The sequence below is a fragment of the Mizuhopecten yessoensis genome, unplaced genomic scaffold (genome assembly GCF_002113885.1).
Source record: "Mizuhopecten yessoensis strain PY_sf001 unplaced genomic scaffold, ASM211388v2 scaffold7283, whole genome shotgun sequence".
NCBI lineage: Eukaryota > Metazoa > Mollusca > Bivalvia > Pectinida > Pectinidae > Mizuhopecten > Mizuhopecten yessoensis.
Genome location: NW_018406970.1, coordinates 142332 through 157632, shown reverse-complemented (window position 1 = coordinate 157632; position 15301 = coordinate 142332). Strand labels below are relative to the sequence as shown.

General features: G+C 36.8%; 1 protein-coding gene across 1 annotated transcript; it reads left to right on the top strand.

Moving 5' to 3' along the window:
* The first annotated feature begins 1552 nt into the window (after positions 1-1552).
* Positions 1553-14076, top strand: LOC110453358. The gene is made up of 4 exons (XM_021502273.1): positions 1553-1565; positions 4378-4431; positions 6408-6688; positions 13803-14076. Exons 1-4 carry the CDS (start codon positions 1553-1555, stop codon positions 13824-13826), a joined length of 372 nt encoding a protein of 123 aa, XP_021357948.1. The 3' UTR covers positions 13827-14076.
* Positions 14077-15301: the final 1225 nt, after the last annotated feature.

Sequence of the window (15301 nt, the reverse complement as noted above, 5' to 3'; positions counted from 1 at the left end):
CTCCTTGTGATAGCATGGATCTGATGCCGACTTTATAGTGATATCTCACTGGTTCACCTGTTATGAGTATAATGTGACCGGGCGGAATGCTTTGCTTGGTGCCTTCAGCATGGTATTTCAGTGAGATAGCGTGTATCTGATGCCGACTTTATAGTGCTATCTCACTGCAATACCATGATGAAGTCACCCAGCACAGCATTCCGCCCGGTCACAATATACTGACAACGGGTGAACCAGTTGCCATTACCCTAAGTGCTGAACGTTAAGCAAGGAATAACATTTTTTTTGATATGTCCCGACCTTGGGACTAAACCCATTGCCTTCCTCACCTGGGCGAACGCTCAATATAAAGGCAGGCGCTAGAAAATAGATAAAGATCCCAAATATTACAACAGGTGCAGCAGATTTAGTTTGGTCGCTTTTGTGTCCCCAAATAGAGGACACCAAAGCAAATCCCTAATTTTGCAAAAACCGAAAGTTGACATTTTTGGTAAAACATCATGATAGAAAAAAAAAATCCCCTTGCCTATTTCTTCATCAAATCCAAAGATTAACTTTGTGCTTGATATTGTTTACGAAATATATTGGTATAGGCTGTTAACCAATCAGAGTTCGTGGCAGCCATGTTGGAATGATAATTGCTCCCAAAAATAGCACAAGTTGGAGAGGACCCGCAGTGGAATACATGTACTAATTTTGTTTAATACTGCACTGGCAGAATTGGAGAAGAAGGATTTAGAATGTTTTTTCGCAAAACACCGCATTTTAACTTTGACCCCATACCGAAAACCGGAAGTTGACATTTTTGTTAAAACAATATGATAGAAAAAATTGCCTTTTCTTATCTCTTTATCTTATTAAAAGAAGAACTTATATTTGTATAAGCTATTAACCAATCGGAGCCTGTGGCGGCCTTCTTGAATTTGTAATCACTCCAAAAATAAAAATAAGCTCGTCAGGTCCTCCAGTGTAATACATGTACCAAATCTGCACTAGCATAATTGGAAAAGAAGATGCGTAAATGTTTAACACAATACAGCAGATTTTAAATTTTTAAAAATGTGTTACCCAATATAGTGCATTTGAACTTTGACCCCTATGGAGAATGGGAGAAGAAGATCGTTCAAGTTTGTAAAAATATTGCCGGCTTTTCAAAAATATCAAGGGAAATAATGAACACGTCATAAAACGTTAACCATATGACGTTAACGGGTAATGTTTTAGAAACAATAAATATATATCGAATTAATCGGAAGGCTATAAACTGCCGGGGACACCCAGCAGGACACCACATCCAGTCACATTATACTGGCGAACCAGTCGTCCCACTCCTAAATTGCTGAGCGTTAAGCATAAGTAAAAACTACCATTTTTACAGACTCTGGTAAGTCTCTGCCAGGGGACAGAACCCAAAGCCTTCCTCACAGGGGCGAACGCTCAACTAAAGGCTAAACGTGAGGCATTGTCAATGGAGATATTAGGAAAATGAAAGTTGTTTAGAAAGAAGAGAAAAGACAAGATCCCAAGTTAAGTCGCCTCTTACGATCATGCAATGGAGGCAGCAGGTACGATTCGTACGCCCTACCTGCAGGGACTTGACACTCTATTGAATGAATACTTTTGTAGTATTACTAATATTGACGATAGTAATATTGATCTGCCTATTTTAGAGCCGAAAACAAATAGCTCATTTAACTCTAAAATAATTAGTTTTAATGAAATTTGCGACTTAAACACACTGCTGACACAGTCTGTAAACCTCTTGAACTTCTTTTCGCCGTTTACCTATCTACCTACAACTATCTGGAAAGTAGCAAAAGTCATGCCTCTTTTTAAAAAGGGGAAAAGGCACTCTCTTTCTAACTATCGGCCACTCTCTCTTCTATCTACTGTCGATAAGTAGTACTAGAAAGGGTAATTTTTAAGCACTTGCATAATATATTTTTTGAAAATGCTGTATTTTATCAGTACCAAGCCGATGTTATGCCCGGTCCGTAAAATTGTATCGACTAGTAGAAATATATCACAACATTTGTTTAGACCTAGAAGAAAAGAAACACTCGTATGATATAATGTGCCATTTCTAAAGTCTTTGATAGAGTTTGGCATCAAGGTCTACTGGTAAAGTTCAAATCATATGGTATTTCACGTGACTTCCTGTCCTGGATAAAAAAAAACTATTTATGTAAAAGACAACAGGAAGTATTTATAAATAGTTCGTCCCCTGATGTTGGTATGATTGGGGTCGGAGTACCATCAGGCTCAATTCTAGGGCCTCCTCGTTTTCTTATTTTATAGCACGTCTTTTTGCTGATGGTACCACTCTCAAAAAATATCTTCTTCTTCTTGTCGAGAAAAATTATCAATTTCAAATAGAGATTTAGAAAATTTTAATAAGTGGGCAAAAAATTGTTGCTTTTAATCTAACCCAATCTGAGATTGTTTTTATATCAAATTCAGATAATTTGGATGAATATCTTTACTCAATTTTTGATGTTTTTTTTTTTGAATTTCAGTAGTTTGCATAGACATCTTTGAGTCTTTTTTAATCCAAATGCAAAATGGTCTGATCAAGTTGATGAGTTTTATCAATCAGTAATGAAAAAAGTAAAGGTATTCAGAAAAGTTAAATATATGTTAAAGCGTGATGATCTATTACGAAGTTTATAAATCATTTATATTACCTGTTCTCGAATATGCGTATGAGGTTTGGGATGGATGCTCTCAAGTAGATTCAGAAAAGCTGGAATGGGCTCAGCGTGATGCAGCAAGAATAATTACTGGAATACCATCTCATGCCAACACTAAATCTGTATATATTGAATCAGAATTAAAATTACTTTCGGATAGAAGAGCTAGAAGAAAACATCAATTATTTTATACGATGAACATGAAAGTGACTTCAAGCTTTCTATCAAATCTATTACCCCCTTAGTAGGTGAAAACAATCCATATGCTTTAAGAAATAAAGACAACTATAGAATTCCAAATTATCGACTTTCTACTACAAAACATTTTTTTTATACCTTCTACATTAAAAATTGTAGCACTTTAGATTATAATATTAAAATTTCTGCCTCTCCCACCTTTAAATTATAGCTCTATCCCATCATATTAAGTCAGCCATGTTACTATAGGTATGGTAAAAGAAACATAAATATTATATATACTAGACTAAGACATCGATGTAGCTCTCTTAAAGATGATCTCTTCTGGTTTAGCTTAGTTCAGGATTCTAAGTGTGTAAAGTATGAGCACTTTTGTAGAAATATTGTGCAGTCCTTCATAAAATCAAGTGTAAAATTTTGAACATCAACTATATGTTTGTATTTATTTCAATTTACATGTAATTGACTTCTTTCAATTATTGAATTTGAAATTGATTGTCTATGTTATAACTTGGATATATATGAAATGTTTTGTTGATAGGAGATGGTTTCATAAGTTGCTATAACTTGTGCCAAATCCTTTGCATTTATTTTGGACAATACAATATGTTTAAGGTCATTGACTCGTATCTGAAGATATTATTTCGCTAGCGTATTAAATGATTTGTGCTAAATATTGTGTCATTATTATTAGATACATTGCAAAACTAATTGTTATCTAATTCAATCTAATTAAAATTATATCTTCACATCGCTCCCGTTTACTGATATGTCGCGTTGAAGATCTAACAACATCCCGTAGAGGGTCACGTCAGAGGTCAACATGAATGCATTATCGTATTTATAACAAGCCAATCAAAACGCGACATAACTCTTTCTTTAAACCAATCAGAAAGCAGGACCTGTAGCATTTAATGCAGACACCTCGTAGCCAAAAATCCAGTCTGGTCCAGTGATAGTTTGAATATTGCGAAGCCTGTCATTGGTTAATTTTAGTTTCAGGTTGTTAAACTTTTAAACGACAACATCACCAGAAGAGGAAGTCTCTCTTATTTCAAAGCAAAATCCACAAATTGTACAAACGTTGTCTTGTAGATAAACACGGCGTGGTGTCATGGGCGCCGCCATTTTCGATGCTCATTTGACCTCTCTCGGTCTTTTACCATAGCAAGTGTGTTCCGAAATCATTACATCATCACTTACAGAAATGCGTAAGCTCTCATCTGATTGGTTAATGCAAAGGTCGCCTGAACATGACCCTCAACGGGATGTTGTTAGATCTTCAACGCGACATATCAGTAAACGGGAGCGATGTGAAGATATAATTTTAATTAGATTGTATCTAATTAGTTACATTACAAATTATGTGCAATTATAATAGTAACAATACATACTTATTCGCGATGTAATTATGATTTAATCGATTACACTGTCATTTGATTGAACCCCTGCCTTAGAAAGTGATTCATGATATTCATTTCTTTTTTAGGTCATGATGTTACTCCTGATGGTTGGAGAAGTGCTCGGGTTGTATATGTACGATGTGAGTGTGATCTTTTATACGATATTCAGTCAAGTTATTTGTTTGTTTGAATGGGGTTCAACGTCTTCTTAATATCAAAAGTAATGATAAGACGCCATCGAAAAAGTGTGAAAAGAAAGGTATGGATCCAAAATGTTGCATTTTGCGAGAGGTTTCCTCGAAGGTGTTGTGCTCACTAACTTCCGTCATGACATATTCTAGGGGTACAGAGAACGTAATACAGCGTCAATCTTATAATTGTTGTCGCAATGGGTCAAACAAATCATTTTTTTCCCAATGGGATACAATAGGTCAGTTCTTTCCTCGAAACTACTTGGGCGTACAGTATAACGATGTTTATTACTCCACTCCGATCATGTTGTTTTACCAGGTGCAACTTCCTATTTACAGCTTAAGTAATTTTAGGACTTGTCAAATATTGCATGATTGTAAAACAACTCACGTGGTATCAATACATTCGATGAATAGTATTCGACTTGTTTTGAATTAAATTCAGAAATTCTAGCTGAGCAATAAAGGCCCCTGGGTCTCTTTGTTTCTTCAAGGTATATTACATGAATAAATATTTGTGATAGCATACGTTTTTGTGTTGGACTGCCAGTTGCAATTTTAGTATCTTGGGTTTGCCATTATTTTGATGGCAGCACCAATCACTTTGTTAATAACATATACACTTGAGTAATACGATTGAAATTTACCAGTACTCCTCTAAGAAATATTTCAAATTCATAAAATTTCCTCTTTTGTTTCAAGATCAGTTGAGACATATCATGATTTCCAACTTTTTGACCTCTATTAATAGCGACGAGTCCTAGAAGGATAAAAACATGTATATGGTGCAGTGCAGTTAATCCTTTGTATACTGTATTGTATCTATTACTAAATTTTAAGATGTAATCACCTATTCAATTGATATGTGATAAGAGCTGCCCAAATTTCTGATGTAGATCTCGATATTACCGACACATTTAATGGTGTACATCTTCATTTTATCTTTGATGTTGCAGGACAATATCGACCACCAAGGAACAGAATTTGTACTGATGTTCCTTGACAACATCAAATCAGATTTTCCGCTGTACCTTATTCTCACTACTCCGCTGACTGGACGAGTTTCTGTGACGATACAAACACCACTTTTGAATACTACGGACAGGGTAGACCTGACTGTATTTGTATTTTGTCACAACACAACATTGGTTTCTCTTCCAGTGGCACTCCGTAATGAAGGAACTGCAAAAACAGCGAATTCGATTTTGGTAAAAAGTGACGCTGTTATTGTCGTGTATGGTTCAAATTACCAAGAACACAGTATGGATCATTTCATTGTCTATCCAGTCAAAAGTCTGTACAACACATACGTAGCGACTAGTATCCAATCCCAAAGTAACTCTCTGGTTGGTGTTGTAGCTCTTGCAGATGCGGCTGTATCCTTCAGCCTACCAGAAAATGTCAACGTTACACACAATGACATCGTCTTCTCTACCACACTGAACATTGAATTGGTCAAATATGAGGTATTTCAGATCAGCACCTGTGACGTGACTGGGACAATCATTACAAGCAACGTAACATTGGCCGCATTCAGTGGTCATAGATTTAAAAAAATGATACAACAGGAGACCACATCGGCGTCATGTTGCCACCACTTCATGCATTGTCACAGACGTATTTTGTTATTCCGAAACCGTCATACAAAGTTCCAGAGCTCGTAAGAGTTGTTAGCATCGTTTCAAACACAGAAGTGAGAATCAATGATGGAACTAGCATGCAGGTTGTTCTGTTGGAGAGTGCAGGGTCATTCCACGAGTTTTCACTAACCTCTGAATCCGGTGTTATTATTACAGGCGATGATAAAATTCAAGTTGCACAAATCAGTTTATCAGATAGCATTGGTGGCGGTTATGGAGATCCATGTATGTCACTAGCAATTTCACCAGAAGACTTCCTCACGGAGTACGTCTTTTTTGTACCAGACACAGAACTTTTTGCTCTAGTCCAGTCAAATTTGGTCGTCATATACAAGAAAGATGCAAAGGTCAAATTGGATGACGTATATCTACCCAATAATACTGCAGTGATTGACATAGCGGACAGCGATTTCATTTTCGCGGAAATAGAGGGCATATCTCCTGGTACTCATACCCTTACAGGGGGCGACTCTGGAACACGATTAGCGGGGATCTTGTATGGCTATGGCATTCGCAATCAATACCAAATGCCTATTGGTCGCAATCTCGGAAAACTTTCAGCACAGGTATGTGAAAATGTGTTAAAACAAATAGGATGATTACAAAGTCGGCAACAGATCTAGCACAGGGAGGCAAATACACCAATACACCCTGCCCCCAGCACAACTCCCCCCCCCCCCCCCCCCCNTAAATTACCTTAGCTGTTTTGTTTGTTTGTTATACGTTTAATGTCTTTCCAAAGAACCATGGTCATAATACGACGGTTGCCTAAGAAGACACTGCCTAAAAGAGAAAGTAGGAAGAAAATGAACAAGACAATTAACCCGGTCCTGTGATCTTGAATGTGAACGAAGGTCATTCATTTGAACAAACTTGGAAGCCCTTCATGCCAACATCTTTCCTGTCAAATATCATCACCCTGGACCTTTTGGTTATACAGAAAAAAGTCGTTTAAAGGTTTTCAAGACAAATTACCCCTGTTACCTTGAAAATGGACGATGGTCATTCGTTTGAACAAACTTGGTAGCCCTTCTTCCCCACATGCTTCTGGCAAAATATCATCACCCAGGAGCTTTTGGTTATTCAGAAGAAGTTGTTTTAATATTTTAACATATTTGACCCCTGTGACATTAAATATGGGCAAAGGGGATTCATTTAATTCAATTTGGTAGTAGTTCATCCCAGCATGTTATTGGCCAAATATCATCATCCTGGGCCTTCTGGTTAATCAGTAGCTTTTAACATGTTTGACCCCTGTGACTTTGAAAATGGGCAAAGGTCCTTTGTTTGAACAAACTTTGTAGCCTTTTATCCCAGCATGCTACTGGCCAAATAGCATTAGCATGAACCTTTTGGTTTTACAGAAGAAGTTGTTTAAATAGTTAAACCTATTTGACCCAGGTGACCTTGAATATGGGTGCAGGTCATTCATTTGAACAAATTCGTAGCCCTTTATCCAAGTTTGCTAATGGCCAAATATCAACACCAAGGAGCTGTTGGTTATTTAGAAGAAGTTGTTGAGAGATTTTAACATATTCGACCCCTGTGACCTTGCGAATGGGCAAATGTATTTCATTTGAACAAAGTTGGTTGCTTGGTTTGGTTTGGTTTTATTTTGTTTAACGTTCTATTAACAGCTAAGGTCATTTAAAGACGGCCTCCCCTGTGTGCAAGATGCATGCGTGTAGTGTATGTGCGTGTATTTTGGGAGGCTGCAATATGTAGCACTTCATCCCAGCATACCACTGGCCAAATATCATCAGCCTGGGCCTCTTGGTTATTCAGAAGAAGTTGTTTAAATTAAAAAGTTGACACCGGACGGACGACGGACGCCGCACCATGCCACAAGTGAGCTAAGTGGGCTAAGTCAGCTAAACAGATCTAATGTGTTGCAATGGGGCAACAGATCAATTTTGGTATATTCATTATTCTTTTTGTAGTGAAAGTCACAGAAGAACACCTCCCCCCTCCCCAACTCTGCAGGTGGCTCCCACACTTGTCGCCATTTTACGATACACACACAGTAGGATATATCAGGGTTCTTCTTGGTTCCTCCAATGTCACCTAAACAGCAGACAGGGTTGAAACCAACCTCGAAATAAAGCCATGGGGTTTGGGGCACGTTAGTTGTCCTGACGATCATACAGTTGTTGAATACATCAGGAATATTCTTTCCCCAAACCTGCACAGGTGACCTTCCGCTGCGTCCGTCGTCATTCCGTCAACTTTCTGGGAAGCTTTACAACCAACAAACTATGCATAACAAATAGCTGCTCACTTTTTATTCACTCGTATTAACATCCAATGTAAAAGTATCTCTCACTTTCCTACCCTTCCTATTGGCGGTGTCTCCCAAAACAAATCCTGCCAATGAAAGGAAATTAGTGCTGACAAGACTACCGTTTGACCTCTGCCTGTCCGGTAAGATATTGTTTTTTTGGAGGTTGAACGTCCTCGAAATAGCTAATGTTATATAGACTCGGTTTCCTAGGAAGTTTAAAATATGAATATGAAAGCTTTATTAACTGGTATTTTTACTAACATTATGGGATGTAATACCACTCCATGACACACAGCTAACATATGACTGGGGCAGAGGTTATCATATTTGTCACTAGAAATCTTACAAGCATGTAATGTACTAGCTTCATGGTCAAGTAAGAAGTAGTTCTCAATACATGGCAATTGGACTTTGTAGTATCTTTAATACTTATATAAAATCTAAAAGTAAGTTGTTGACAAGCAAGAGCTAGGAAATAAACGGTAGTCAGGAGCAGAGAGAAACAGAAAGATCCTAACTATTGCAATGGGTGCAGCAGATTTATTTTTTTCGCTTCTGTATTCAAAAAAAGAGGACACCAAAGCAAATCCCCAATAATTCTGCAGAGGGTTCCCACATGAGGGGGTAATCATTAGTCGCCTCCTACGATACCGATCGCCAACCTCCCTGCAGGTTGTTATGTATCAGTCGTTATTTCCTATAAATAACACCACAAAAAAAATATCGTTTGCAATGCATACAAAGTACCTCAGTATTTACCTTTTTAGCTCAACCGGCCCGAAGGAACATGGTGAGATTATGCCGTTCCAGGGCGTCCGTCGTCGTCCGTGCGTCAACTTTTAGTTCAAAACGCTTCTTGTCTTGACCAGCTTTTTGGTCTGGAGCATTCTTGGGCAAAAGGAACTCCGTTTTGTATAAACGAAGATTGTGGACCCTTGGGTGCAGCGGGTTGGGCTAAATAGGAGCAATTTGAGGTTTAAACCTGTAAAATCCGTCTTCCTCTGTACCATTTGATAATCTTTATTCAAATTTGGTCTGAAGCAACCTTGGGCAAAGGGGACTAAAGGTGGGGTCAACATTTGGCCCCCACTTTGATTACCTTTATTATTTTGCCATATGTAGATACATACAAATGATCAATAACTGCATAAATTATTATTCATAATTGTTACTGATAACCGTAGTGGACCTCCTTGTATAACACCAGATTGAGTGACGGGGGAATCCTAACAAAATGACTGATAAATATCACAGGCAAATGTTAATTTGGAAATGAATTATGATAGTGTATAGTATATAAAATTACTGTTATTTTGAGCGTAGTGATGATTTTAATTGGAAAAACATGCAAACTTTTCAAAAAAATAAAATAAAACTAACATTGTCAACTTGCCTTTATATAGTTACAATGATATTCTATACTTTAAACTTATTTAAAAACTTCCGATATATGTATTCTGTCTACAGACTAATTTTTATGTATTATCAAAATCGTACTTTTTTAGCACGCCAAATATGATCAATGCCCAATTTCACATAACCTTGAATATTTGACTATCAATGTTTACTATGATAAATACCGATATATTTTCTGTTTTTGTATCATACTGAAACACTTTATTATGTTTTCAAGGTAAGTGACGCAGTAATAACTCATGAGTATGTATTATGTCATAGTAGTCTTTCCTCTGAAGAACTACTATATGATTGAGATTGTGTTACAGACAAAGCTATGTAATTATCTAAAAACAAATAAAATAATCTTAATAACAGAACTAGTATACACTTTATCATACCCCCGAAACGAAGTTAGGGGTGGGTGTATACTGGAATCAGCTTTTTCTATCCGTCTATCTCTCAACTCATTCTGACACCTTAAGTTGTGCATCCAGGTATTATTTTTTCACCCTGACCTTTTTCCCCTCAAAGTTATGCCTTGTGTTGAAAATCCTTGTCTGGCCATGTCCTCTAAAACTAAGGGGTCAATTTCAACGATGGTGTGCATCCAGGAAATCTTTTTTCAATCTGACCATTGTTTTACGGAGTAATGGCCCTTTGTTGAAAAACACTTGTCCAGACAACTCCTCCAAAGCTATGGGGCCAATTTCAACGGAAGTTTACAAATATGGTAACTGCCCCGTGACATTGTGCGTCTACGAAGTATGTTTTCATTCCGACCCTTTAAAAAGGAACAAATTTTGTCTGCCTCTTAAACTTCTGGGCCAATTTCATGAAAGCTTACAGATATGGTAAATACCCCCTGATGTTTTGCATCAGGGTAGTATTTGTCCATATCGACCCTTTTAAGGAGTTATTGGCCTTTTAAAAAAAATCTTGGCTTGATAACTCATCCTTAACTACTAGAACGATTTCAGCAAAAGTGGGTCCTCTAGGTTAACAAGATGTGGTATGGAAGTATGTTTTCAGTGACAACGCCTTTAGATTACAGTTCTAGTTTATATAGGAGCAGAGGTTTTAGTTAATCTTTGGCTTACAGTTCTATTTATTATTTCTGTAGCCTTTTGACCATTCATTACACAAAATATGAAGGGATATTACGCTATTTCATATCGTTAACTCTAAAATAATAAAGCAGGGAAAGATACCCTTGTCTGACTCCCCATACATTTTTTTTTTATTTCGGCACATTTGGTTTTTAAACTTAAACTCATTTACATGAACAACCTTCTTATTAAATATCAACACCCGATGACCTTTAGTCATTAAGAAACACAGGTTAAAGGAAATGTTGAAAGAAAGCTATGTTTTTCTTTTTTTTGAACCAAAAGTAGTATACGACAAATTTACCGGTGTACAATTTTTTTTTAAATTCCTTATGTTGAAAGATATTATTGTTAGCCAACGTTTTAACAAGTAAGACAAATAGACTGGTTTTAGAACTATTTGAATTTACGTGTAAAAAATGGAAAATTTCTCAAATTTTTCTGCTTTATTCTTAAATAAAAAAAATAAAAAAATAAAAAATCTTTTTTGAAATAGTGTAAAATAAACTGCACACGATGATGATATCATTTTATAGAAATTGTGCCATTTAAATGCTCTAGGAGGAATTGTATTACTGCACATTTAACACCCACACAGGTGGAAGTCAAGGAGGTCCCATTAATCATCAAATAAATTCTGAAACTAACTGTTCCTGATTTAAGCTTCCTATATCCATACCTGTTTGGATTTATCTTTTTTTGAAATTCCAAGTGGGGGCCGACGCTAATGTTAAATCTCCATAAGCGTTGGCCATTCTGGTTGCAGAGAGGCAGGCCCAATAGGGGAATTTGAGGTTTAAATCTTTAAAATCCTTCCACTTCTGTAACATACGATTTTTTCGATCGAAATTTGGCCTGGACTATCCTTTGGCAAAGGGGACTAAAGTTTGTAAAAATGGAGATTATGGTCCCTCGGGGTGCAGAGAGGCGAGGCCAATGTGAAATTAAGGTTTAAATCTTCAAAATCCTTCTTCCGTATAATTCGAGGGATCTTATTCAAACTTGGCCTGTAGTATCCTTGGGCAAAGGGGACTACATTTTGTATACACGGAGGGTGTGGCCCTTCTGGGTGTAGAGGGGTTGGCCCAATAGGGGAATTTGAAATATCCAAATATTTTGAAAAAGTTGGAATATTAAATAAAAATATTTCACATGGTTGCTAAATTATCGATGTGAGTTATACACGACCTCTGGACCTCTTGTTTGTTTATAACGTTGCATGTCTCTATATGATCTGACCGATAAGATTTTAATATTTCTTGATAGTAAATAGTATAGTAAAACAGAGAAGACATAGTATTGATGCCATCGTCTTGACAAGTTTTATCTTTTACTTTCTTTCAGATCGGTGTGTCAAAGTCATTACTTTCAGGTTTGTATTTCATACCAAGTTGGATCATCTTATTCCGTAGAGTTTATCTTGTCAGAAAGCATACCAACTTTAAATAATACTAGACGCACCTTCTTATGATTCGTCTACAAATAACTATATTAAGATGTTCAATTTGTTTTGTTTAACGTCCTTATTACATCTAAGGATTTTAATAAAAACTTTGTTTACATCATTCTTGGGCAAAGCGGACTCAATTTCTATGGCCCTATTTAGGGCATATGGGCGGCACAGAAAAGGGGAAATTCGTAACGATTGGAGGGATTTTAACCAAATTTAACCCAGAGCATCAATTTGCAAGGAGAACTATATTTTGTTAAAACGGAGAAATGTGGTCATCCTGGGGCAGATGGCTAAGAGTTTAATAGTGGAACATACTTTAATAAATATTTTTAGTCCTTCTTCTTTCGTACGAATGAAGGAATTTATATCTTAGGGAAAATGTGATCAGCATTGGCTTAACTTAGGGTCTTGCCCCATGGAGACAGAGGGGAGGGGTACATAGGCGGGAACATAGGGGTAAGTTTAAGTGTTTAAAATCCTTATCCTTCTGTTTAAGTGGAGGGATTTTAACCACATTTTGTTGCGCGTCTTTGGACAAGGGGACTCTTATATAAATGAAGAGTTTGACCCTCTTTTGGGAATAGGGTCGAGGTCAAATAGGGGAATGGGGGTAAATCTTGTTCTTCTTCTTTTAGAATGCAGGGCGGGGCATACTAGGGTGAAACAGAGAAAAATTTTAAACTATTTTCCTTCTGTAGGAAAGGATAAATTTTAATCAGATGTGGGTTAGAGCCGTCCATGCACAATCATGATTCAATTTTGTGTAAATTGAGGGTGTGGTTCCATTGGGGACAGAAGGGCATGACCTTATAAGGTACATAGATCTTCACCAAACTTGATATGCAATATATTCACCCGAATCGGATTCAATGTTGGACAAACTATATACCCCCGTATCAATGTGGATCCAACAAGGTAAGGGCGGATGCAATATTTGTAAATGTTTAGAGTAGATTATTTAATGAGAGTATTTTGCCATGATTGATAAATAATTAAGGGAGGTATACCGACCCCTAGGCGTGTTGTTGGAATTAAAAGTCAGTTTCTGCTTAACCGATTTCGCAAAAACTTAGTGGAAATGATCAGGATGATGTGTCCCGAACTATTACTTTTTTCTGGTGCCGATTTTAAGTCTAATAGCCGCGACTTCACAAAATTTGAAAATCTCGAGCCGATTTGAAATCCGGTATGGCCACCTGGGGCATTTTTTAAATCCAATAGGAATACCTGCACAATTTCAATTGAAAGCCACAGAACGTCTTTGGATTCGCTTTCTCCTTGCAATATATGGGATTTCCCTAACAACTAATCTCTTTCACAAATGCTAAGTGGGAATGATCAACACATGGTCCTTGCATTTTGAAGCTCACAGCAAAGTAGCTAGAATGTTCTCGTTTCCTTTGATGTATCAATCTTGCTTTACTTTACTGTTTCAATTTCAGACAAATTCCGAGGTACCGAAATGAGTTCACGTTTCACAGATTACCTGCCATTCGAAGCTCCATTCTTAAACATAGCGACAGTCTCCAAAATAGAATGTGCTTTGCTTTGTTCGGAAAGCAGTACTTGCTATATCCTGGCTATCAAGCTGGCGGAAGGGTCTGTATGGGTAGAATGTCTCCTGTATACCATTGCAGCAGCCAGTTCACAGCTCCATTCGGCTCCGGGATACACACTTTACCGGCGTTTGAAATGAAACAAACTTACTGTTGGCAATTGCACAACACCACGTGATTTTCTATTCTTATAACATTTACCGTGTATTTTTATTTTATTTATTTAGTATATTTTAACTAGTCATTGAGAGTAAAATTGCAATTTTGTCTGTCATCTTTATGGGTTTTCTTTTGTATTGCGTTCGTTTGCTTTTTAACAGTTTTACACAAACCTATTATTTACCACTTCTGCATAATAGGGTTTTTTCTTCTTTGTCTTCTGCCAACGGGATATTTACAAAAACGAATTTTAAGTTGTTGCATCCAACAAAAACTTTGATCTTTAAAACTTTGATTTTTTTTTCCATTCCACCTTCACTTTCTTATCGGGGGTGTCTCCTATGTCGGATTGTTTTGATTTGTCTTTTTAGGTTTTTACGACCTGTCGACAATGCGAGTAATTAAGGGCTACACAACACTATGAAAATAGAAATAAAAAATACACTAAACTCAAAATATAAAGGTTAAGTTGTATCAAAGACGGACAGGGGATCCCAGATAGATCTTGGTGCCCACCATTGTACCATCTTCATTGGTTTATGCCAGTTTGATCTTTTCTCTTATCTGTTTGATCAAATCATATAAACAGTAAATGCACCGTTTCATGTATTTACTAGTACAATTATTTAAATGTAAGAGAAATATATCCAATCATTACAACATCAGAAAGATCACATTAGTACTTCCTGTAGTAATCCAGTTTTTAAGATCACTCTTCTAAGTAAACATGCACAACTACAGAACAAAGGGAAACCTTCATATCAAATTTGAGAAAGATCCCTCCAGAACTTACAAAGACATAGTGAAAAAGCAATAACGTACATTCACCGTCAAAATCCAAGATGGCCGCCTGTCAGCCATTTAGTTAATTCAACTAATCTCAAAAGTTACTATGCACAATAACAGATCAAGGGGAACCTATATATACATGTCAAAGAGAAAGATCCTTCCAAAACTTCCTGTTAAATAGCGATAACAAACATTTACTGTCAAAATCCAAGATGGTCGCCTGTTCGCCATTTTGTTTATCTGAGAGTCTCAGAAGTTAACATTCACAACTACAGATCAAGGTAGAACTACATATCAAATCTGAGAAAGATCCCTCTAACATTTCCTGAGAAATAGAGGTAACAAACAGCGACTGTCAAAATCTAAGATGGCCGTATGTCTGCCATTTTGTTCCTCAAATCAGTCTGAAAAGTAAACATGCACAAAAACAGACAAAG